The sequence below is a fragment of the Zootoca vivipara genome, chromosome 2, assembly GCF_963506605.1.
Source record: "Zootoca vivipara chromosome 2, rZooViv1.1, whole genome shotgun sequence".
In the NCBI taxonomy this organism is placed as follows: domain Eukaryota; kingdom Metazoa; phylum Chordata; class Lepidosauria; order Squamata; family Lacertidae; genus Zootoca; species Zootoca vivipara.
In genome coordinates this window covers 74628501-74638449 of record NC_083277.1, presented here as the reverse complement: position 1 = coordinate 74638449, position 9949 = coordinate 74628501, and the positions used below count along the sequence as shown (strand labels likewise).

Sequence of the window (9949 nt, the reverse complement as noted above, 5' to 3'; positions counted from 1 at the left end):
ACGGTGTTTCCAGGAAGCTGTGGATCCTTGACTTTTGTGGTGCAGGCTGTACCCCTGGCCATGATATGTGATTTGAGGGTGAATTTGGGGGGGTGCCATGCAAAAAGGTGAAGATTCGTGAGGATCCGTGCTTCAAAACCACGTTTTTGGGCCACGGTGTCGCCAGGAATCTGTGGATCCTTGATTTTTGTGGTGCAGGCTGTGCCCCTGGGCATGATATGTGATTTGACAGTGAGTTCGGGGTGGCCCAATGCAGAAATCATGAGGATCCATGAGGATCCGTGGTTTTTAACCACGTTTTTGTGTCATTGTGGCCGCACGAAACAGTGGATGCGTGATTTTTTTGGTGCTGCCTACAGACTAAGACATACTCTACAATATCATGGTGTTGTTTTTTTATTTGAATGAAAAAATCATATGAATTCATGAGGATCCGTTTAAAATCATCTGGATCCGCGTTTTACCCTGACCCGTCGTTTCCCTGTCAGGCCTGACTGAACCGGGCGACTGCTATCCACCCACTGGCGTTGAAGTTCAGCTTCCCATTTCCCAAACACGTCCACTCAGAAGCCCAGTTGGTCTGCATGCGATTTGGGTGGTCATAGGAGCCAACTCCTAGGGGCCGAGGTCCCTTTGCCCCCCCCAATAAAATATTTGAGTTGATGGGCATTGCCATTCAAATGGAGTGCGTGTGGCGCATCATGTGATCGATCATACGGGGCGGCGCTTACCTGGCCTCCCCCAATATTTTACTCAAGTCACCCGCATACTGGACGGGGGGGGGGCGTGGACGGTGGCGGAGAATCGACCTTTCAGGTGTTGTTGGACTAGGCCAGTGGTTCCCAATTGGTGATCCGCGGACCCCACGGGGTCTGTGGCACCATTCACACAACAAAACCACATTTTCAAAAGTAGGGGGTCCGCCCGCCGCGGCTTGGCTTTTGAAAAACAGGGGGTCCGTAGCTAATAGGGATCCACTGGACTAGACTGCTGCCTATCCGCCTTGGCGATTGGCAATGCTGACTGGTGGCGGGGCTGATGGGAGTTGGAGTCCGGCAACACCTGGAGGGATACAGATTGAGCATAGGATGCTTGGCTTCCAGGTGAATGCACGCAGGATGGGGCTGCGCATTCCAAATGACGGTGCTGAGAAGTAAAACCCCATCGAACTCGGCATAAAGCTACTTCGTTCTTAGTGGAGACGTGTGGAATAGGAGGTTGTAAAGCCTACTTACTAACCATGAACGAAACTTACTTCTAAGTAAACGTGGTTATGGCTCTGAGTTTCGAATAAAGGATGAGATCCAACCAGAGTCGGAAAAAATTAAGCTTCTATTTTTGTTTTCACTTTATTTCACAGTAGACCACTTCGAAATCCAGATAAATAGATAGGCAAATTACACGTAGAAAACAAACAACCTTGAAGTTGCAACCCTTGACACAATTCCCTGGGAGTAAGGCCCACTGAATTCGATGGTATTTCTATTGTGTTTATACATGTATGAGCATGCATCATCGATTTGCCCTGTGAATCTCTCCCAATTTTCAAAGTGCCTAGTTTTGGCTCGGTGGCGCCCGCCGCTCCATGGCACGGACTCCTTTTAAATTTAAAAGGAAGTGCTTCGTTTTGACGGTGGGATCAGGCAAGAGAGAATCGTTAGCCCCGCGCGACCCCTATTAAGGGAAGCCATTAAATTCTCAGTTGCAGGAAAGAAAGCAAATACGAGCCACAAACTCAAGCCACTCTCTTTAATGACAAGACACCCAGTTGTATCGGGCTGTACAGCAAAAAGGGGGGGATGGGGGAGACCACGTACATCAAACCAAGCGGCTGGACAAAGAACAGACAGTGCATTTAATACTATCAAAAATCAATCACTTGTTTAGTGCATAACAACTAAATGGGGATCTGGAACGAAAACAGCGTCTGACTTCCCTCATTCTTGTGGGGCCTCGGCTATAGTGCGGAAGAGTCTTTACTCCACTCCACCCCCTTGTCCAACACGCGCACGCGCACACACACATATTCCCACGCACGGTCCTGGAGAAGGAAAGGCCGGACGTGTCCAAGTTAAAAACAAAACAACATAACCAGAACAACCCAGCAAGAGAAATCTTGTTTCAAAACCTGAGCTCGCAGCCAACTTGAGCAGCCCCTGAAGATCCTGACATGGAGCTTTTAAATACTGTATAGGAAAAGGATTCTGGACGTGTTGAGAATAAAACGAAACAGACAAGAGAGCGCGAGTGGGAGTATGTCTGTTAGTAAACAAGGCCCGCCCCCCTGAAAACGCCAAACCCCCTTTGAAATTCATGTTTTAGGTGGATCCAAAAAGAGAGCCCAGTGGATTCACGCCCATCTCTTAACTTCGCTGCAAGGTTGCGATCTGCAGAGCAAGCTGCTCCCTGTAGTTTTGAACCATAAAAAAAGCCCAGCGCTGCGCGCGCAATCCTAGCCTGGAGCAGAAGTTGGCTGGCGGGGCAGTGGGGGCCAGAAAATGTGTCCAGCAATGTAGACAATGAGCAAGTGCTGGGAGGCGCCTTGGGAGCCTCTGTGCGCCCACCCTGAAAGAACCCCAAATCTGGGCGGCGTGGTGGGGGGATGCGCTCCCTCGCGCCCCCGGATCCTTGAGCCCAGAGTGATCCCTGCTGACAGACCGCCTCTCTCCAGCAGGAGGTCCAACCCGGCCGCTTTTAATGCCCTCTTTGGAGTCCGTCCAGGAAAAGTCTCCCCCCCCCCAAGCACTCAGCCCCCGCCGCAGGGAGGGAGGGAGCCTTGGGAGGCCTACCAGGCCCGGATGCCGTGCAACGTGGAGAGGGCGCTGTTCCCTTGCGGGATGGGCGTCTGCACGGGGTTCAAGTCCCCCACGCTGAAGTTCATGAAGTTGCTGCCGGGCGCCGCGGGCTGCACGCCTTGCACGCCCGGGTAGCTGCAGCTGTAGCTGGCGCTGCAAGCGGCGCCGCTGTAGTTGCTGTAGGCCGGGTAGGAGTTGTAGCTGTAGGGGTTGAGGCTGACGTTGTAGGGGGAGCTGTAGGGCGACGAGTCCCCCAGGCAAGGCTTGCCGTCCCGGACCAGGACAGGCACGGCGATCCTCCGCGGAGGAGGGATGCCCACCATCTCCAAGCTCTGGTCCTGCCTCTGCCGTTTGCATTTGTACCGCCGGTTCTGGAACCAGATTTTGACCTGCGTGGACGTGAGCTTCAGCACGTTGGCTAAGTGGTCTCTCTCCGGGGCGGAGAGGTATTTCTGCTGCTTGAAGCGCCGCTCCAGCTCGTAGACTTGCGCCTGCGAGAAAAGCACGCGGGGTTTCCGCCGCTTCCTCTGCCGGGGTCGCTCCGGATCCTCGGCGTCCCGCTTCTCGTGCTCCAGGGATTTCTGGAGGGCGCACAGCTCTGCGGAGAACCAAGGAGAAAGAAGCCCGCAGGGGCAGTCAGAGCCTGGCGCTTGCTTGTCATAAACAGTACAGTATTCGACATTTCCAAGTCACTAGTCCTCTGGATTTAGTTGAGATTCCTGCATAGCAGGGAGCTGAACTAGATGACCCTCGGGGTCCTTTCTCAACTTTACAATTCTATGATTCTATTCTTTTGGTTGGACTGAGGATTTCAGCCGGAAGCTCCGATCCCTTTATATTGATCCCTTACATTAAGTCTCATTCATTTGATTGCCTGTACTGTATAGGTCCTTCATTTGCATTCTCCAAAGAGCTCAGAGCAGCCTCCACATTGATCTTCCACCCATTTTGACCTCCGAAGCAAAAACCCCGTGAAGCAGGCGAGACTGACACAAGTGAGCAGGACCAAGTAGGGATCTTAGTGGAGCCCTCTTCTAACTTAGCCCTGCGCTCTAACCATTATACGACGATCCCTCTGGGGTGGAAAAAAAGTACTGGCTACCAGCCTCCAACACAGAGAATCGGCCCTCTGCGATTGTGATCTGTGTTTGGGAGGTCAGGCTAAATACTGCGCTCTATAGAAATCAATAGGATTTGCTTCCAATACTATTTCTAAAATGGATCCCACCTTCCAAAGCTAAGGTCTCAAAACACTTTTCACTGACGCTACTGCCCACCTGAGTGCTGTCCCCGCCCCCAGCTTTCGAAGGAAATGGCTGAATCCTCTGGAGGCTTACTCAGAAGTAAGTTCAGCAGCAGCGCTCAGAGCCATTTATTCCACCACCACACAAAAAAATGTTCAGAACATTGCGCCCTAAAACTGCAGCCCTATTTACACTACGGAGTAAATCTCATTGAACCAACCCTTCTCCCCAAAGGGTGTTAAAAAAACAACGTTCTATGTCTCCATTCTGTAGTCCGATAAACACATCCATTTACACCACAATATCGATTGCCATGTTTAGGGGTGCTAAAGTCCCAATTCTCTTTCTCTATAGATACCCGGTAGTTGCAGTATATAATTCTAAAACGAAATGCGGCCAGTTAAAATTAATGCAACAGACCAAGCCTACATTTGGGGGCTCAAATCCAGCTAAAATTAAACACTAAAGTAGTCCTCGAATATTTCAAAGGGGAAACTATGTGCTTAACGTCCTCTCGCTGAAAAAAAACACCCTGGGATACAAAAGTGCTTAACATTGGCTGAATTGTATCCGCTGAAAAGCTCAACTTTTTAGGTCAGCTGGAGTAAAAGTCGATCTTAAACAGATTTCACAAGCCATCCCACTCGTGTTTATTCAGAAGTCAACTCCTTATCTTACTTGGAAGTACCGCTGAACTCCAAAGATTTGCTTCTGCGGAAATGGAGCAAAGCCTCTGTTTTCGTTTGCCTTTTTTCTAAGCAGAGCTATATTCTTAGGTGCTATTTGTTTCCTCCAAATAAATTTAGACTTGAAGGCCTTACTCTGCGGACTAGATGGTTGCTCCTGTTGTTGTTACATTTTTTAATTATTCAAATACAACATTTCCTTTCATCTTAATTAATTCAGTTTTAATATTCAAGGCACAAACTCAGCTCAAAGCGATGAAAATGATACCGGAATTATTTCTTTTTGGAAATTTAAAGGCTGGATGTAGGCATATCCCAAAATTGTCCCACTGAATTCAGCGGGATCCCAGGATCGTGGAACTGCCGATAATGGGCAAAATCTTAATCTGGCCACGTTTCAGTCCGTTGAATTTTTACTTTTATTCATTTTTTTTGCACACTTTATTAGCGACAACCTCCTTTTGAAATCAGTGGGGCGCTTCCACATAAACGTGCAGAAGACCTGGCGACAGGACTGCCAATTTAAAATGAACACCTTAAAAACTTAAATTTAATTATTTGTCCATAGGTTTTTGGGGGGTTTTGTACTCATTACAAATCTATAGGACTTAAAGGATGAATCCTAAACAATCTTTATTGAAAATAGCTTCACTGAAATCAACAGGGCTTGCTTCTGAGTACGTATATATATTATCAGATTTCGGAAATCTTAATTGTGGCTGAATCACGCCCAGCTGGGTAGACCTCAAGACCTCATCGCGTGCACAATGTACCTTTGAAGTACATTCGTTGCCTCAAAGAATTCTGGGCAGTGGGCACTGTAGTTTGCCCCTCACAGAATACAATTCACAGCAGCCCTTAAACTCCATTGCCCAGAATTCTTTGAGGGAACAACGTGCTTCGAATGTGATTAAGCGTATAGTTCGTACGCAGCCACACTGTCGCTATTTGCGGGTGGGTGGGATTCAGCCGCAGACAGGTAAACTCAGGTTAAGCAACTGAAGTAAAATTGGAATTGCTGCGCAACAAACCGCTCCCCCCAAAATAAAAACATATTCGGAGTTTTTGCGGTAAGGAAATTGCCAGAAAATTTACTGGGAAGTGTGGGATAACAATTGTTCACACGAGGCTGTATAACAGCCCCTCAAACAAATCATAATAGGTTATCAAAAAGTAGAAGAAGCCATAACCTCCCCCGCAAACTTTGTGCAGGATGAATGCTCAATAAATAGGCAATCTAGAAGAGACCTCAGGTAGCGTCACATTTTCCTCCAGAGTGAAGAAACCAGAGACACTGATGAGCATAGCTGCCAAGTTATCCCTTTTTAAAGGGATTTTCCCTTATGCTGAATAGGCTTCCTCGCGAGAAAAGGGAAAAATTGGCAGCTATGCTGATGAGTCTCATTCAAGCTCTTCTCTCGAAGAGTTAATGTGGATTTTATCTGCACTTCAATACTACACACGCACACACTTACCTACACACACATAGATAGATAGATGGATGGATAGATGATATAGATAGATGAATTCCTTCAGTAGCACCTTAAAGACCAACTAAGTTTATATTTTGGTATGAGTGTATCTGAAGAAGTGTGCATGCACACGAAAGCTCATACCAAAATATAAACTTAGTTGGTCTTTAAGGTGCTACTGAAAGAATTTTTTTATTTTGCTTCGACTCAGACCAACACGGCTACCTACCTGTAAATAGATAGATGATAGATAGATAGATAGATACGATAGACTATAGAGTGTATATCTATCTATCTATCATCTATCTATCTATCTATCTATCATCTACATTTTATACAAGCCATTTCCAAGTCAGTGTTATTTATTTCTACGCCATTTACTTAGGACTAATGTTAACTAGTTTAGGAACTGAAAATCCGAGCCCGAGATTCTCAGGAAATGAGCTGCTCAGACTGAGTATGAACACATCAAAGCTCAATCTGTCGGGTGTTCTATCTGGGAAGATTCCTAAGGAAATGGAAATGAACCAGTGATTCCCAAAAGAGCAGGGACATCCTCCACTAGAGAGTTGATTAAAGTGCGATTCACACAGGGAGCTGATCCTTTCCGTCAATTTCCATACAATGAATTGGAAATCTTACAGAGCAATCCTATGCATGCTTACTTAGAACCGGTGAGCCTCAAGAGGTCCAGCGGAGCTTGAGGCCAATTAAGTGCGCATAGGATGGCAACCTCATCAAGGGGGGAGGGGGGAATGAAAAAGTCGTGACTTCCAAAGGCAGCTTTTGAAACGTTAATACTCCGAAGGCTTACTAAGAAATCATTACTGCAATTAATTAGTCCTAAAGGGCTAGCGAAAAAGTGCATTGATGGCTCTTGTGCCTGTTTATCAAACTTCTGAGCAGAAGTTAAATTACTACTACTATTACTGCTACTTGAAAATAAATCCAATCGAGATGGTTGGAGTCTATTCCTTCTGGGAAGGGTCGTAGTGTTGAATTGTGCTCCTCTTACCAACGCCAGACACTTTTGGAGGAAGTTTCCTTAAAGTGAGTTTACGGATTGCGCCTTTTGAGGAGTTCTGAGGCCTCTCAGCCTACATCAAAGGGACAGCTGAACAACGGGTGTGACTACAGCTGCTGCTGCTGCTGCTGCTGCTGCTTATTATTATTATTATTATTTCCAACTATATCAATTTAAATGTAAATACTAAATTTAAATACAAGCATGTTTAATACGAATTATAGTTTTATACATCTTATACATATTTTAAATTTTACAAAATCATTGTTGACAACAACAATAATGTTATGGATAGTAATCCTATTGTCAATGCTACCTCCCCCCTCATTTGTTACCGAAATTTGGCGCGCGAGGGGGAAAAAAAGAGTTCGGACTCTTAGCTGGAATCCAGCTGCAGAACATCGACTTCAACTTTCTGCACATCTGCCTTGGTGTAAGTACCTCTCAAGTTACTTGAGTAGATGTGGATATGACCGGGCTACGAGCTAAGAACCAGGAAGTGCCCAGTCTCATCTCTGCCATGACCCTAGGCAATATATTTTCTTTCCTTCCTTATCTGCAGTAGACTAAAGGCTTGTGATCCTCACAAGAAGATAATGGTTGTCATACGCCTTGGACAATCACAAACGCTCTATAAAAAGCTTATGCTCATCCGTGTCAATAATAAGAAAAATTGGTTTATCAGGAGGAAGACATATGCAGGAAAATGTACAGCAAATGTCCCTATTAGACTAAGTCTAAAACCAAGGGAAGGTCCAGTACCCCGTCTGCCCGCAAAGGGTTCGCCAAACAACAGTCAGCAAAGCCGACTCTACCTAAATCCCTCTCCCTTAGGAGATGCGGGGATGGAGAACCATCCCACTCCTCCAGTAAATGACAAAGAGGGATGGTTCGTAAGACGACTCACTGCTACTGCCGTTTCCAGCAGACAAGCTGCAAGCCTGTCGACATGAAGGGGACAATCCAGCTGGTTTCCTTCAGAAAAGACTCCGGGTGGCTGTGCATACGTGGAGCGGGACTGGTCGCGCACTCCCTGGGCCCTCGGAGACTTCCTTCCTTCCTCTGGGCAGTCGGAGGATTTGCTTAACTCGAGTCGGCGGGAGATCCAGGAACCAGGCAGCCGCTTCCAGCTCCAGCTGCCTCGGAGCCCCCTAGCCCGGCCAGGGGTCTCCCCCTCACCCCCCAAATATTGCCCCCCTCCCAACCTGCCCTGCTCAAGAGAGAGAGAGATGGCGCTTCGGCCGCCGCGGAAGGTACCCTCTCCGTGTCCCCGACGGGCCCTTGCTTTTACCTTTCTTGTTGTCCCCTTTGGGCGCCTTGGTCGAGTCCATTTCCACGTAGTTTTTGGCCGCGTAAAAGGGGCTGGGGAAAGCGGCGCCGTTGCTTTTGGCGAGGCCGACGGGGCTGTCCGCGATCGGGCCTTCGTCGGCCGGATACGCCTCCTGCTTGAAGGTGGCCAGCATGCACGACGAGGGCGAGCCCAGAGCCGCGAGGTCCATGGGCGCCAAGCCGCTGGGATGTTGCTCCAGGCTCAAGATATCCTTGACGGAGAAAGGCGTCGTGGTCACCGGGCTCGGGAACATCGCGGGCGCCGGCGTCTGTGCCCGAGCGCAGCGTCCTGCGAGCGCAGAGCAGGTGCCCCCGGCGTGCGCTGAGCCTCGTCTCCAAAGCGCGCACAGCAGGGCCGGCGCTGCCAGCCGCAGCTTGGACACTCCGGAGGCAGGGACGGAGGCGGAGCGAGGCGCAGGGAGACCTCTCCCATTGGCCGGCGCCGGGCCGCGTCCCGGGCCCACCTAATATAGTCACGGAGCGCCGAGCAGCGTCGCGGAAGGGACGCCGAGGCCCGGCCAGTGGCGCGCGCAAAAGCGCTCCGGGATGCCATCGATCATGGCGTCAGGTTGAATAAACAAGCCGCAAGGAGAGCGCCGTCGGGCGCGCAGGGTGACCTGAATGCTGTGTCAAGAGGAGGGCTGCGAGAGGAAGTGGGGGCGGGGGGGGAGCGCCGTTCTTGGAAAGGTTTCCCTAAAATAAAATTAAAAACCTAAAAAAAAAAACCTGGAATAAGCCCGACTGTGGGAAACTGGGAGGAGGGAAGGGTCAGCAACAACAGGCACGTTCTTTAGTTTCCACTCCAAAGAAACCCAACCAAACCAAACAAAAACCGTCGTTTTAATTGTTCCACGAAGTTAGGCCAGTTCCTCTGGCTACTGCAAGGGGCGCCCTCCCCAAGATCAGATCCAACCCACCAGCCAGGATCAAACGCGGCGCGCGCTTAGCACACCACCAGGCCAGTCAGTGGATCCAGCGGGGAAAGCCTCGCGCTTGCAGGGCAAGCTTCATCTTTTATAGCACTATGAACTTAGCGGTGGCATCGATCTAAAGTAGCGGCCTTTACAGAACACACGAAAGACCGTTTACACGGCTTACAGCGCTAACCTCCCTAACCACTAAGGGTGACGTAATGGCGGGTTGACCCGAGGCCCGGCAAGCTCTGAGTCTCCTCCACTATCCTTCCTCCCTGCTTCTGGTGTCTGCCAGGCGATGGCTTCTGTGACAAGGGAAAGGATCGTATGGCCCTCCAGATGTAGCCGGGCTACTACACATCCCCTCATCAGTCCTGACCGTGGGTTCCGCTGGCTGGGGTGGATGGAAGTTGGAGTCCGCCTTTCCCCCCACCTTTTTCTAAGTGCTATTATTGGCAATAACGACAATTGAGACCTGGGGGAGG

The 9949-nt window shown here is 49.2% G+C and overlaps 1 protein-coding gene across 1 annotated transcript; it reads right to left on the bottom strand.

Moving 5' to 3' along the window:
- Positions 1 to 2785: 2785 nt before the first annotated feature.
- Positions 2786 to 8804, bottom strand: NKX2-5 (NK2 homeobox 5). Its single transcript, XM_035108004.1, has 2 exons — positions 8513 to 8804; positions 2786 to 3393 (listed from the first exon to the last, which is right to left on the bottom strand). The coding sequence occupies exons 1-2, from the start codon at positions 8802 to 8804 to the stop codon at positions 2786 to 2788; spliced, it is 900 nt and encodes a 299-aa protein (XP_034963895.1).
- Positions 8805 to 9949: the final 1145 nt, after the last annotated feature.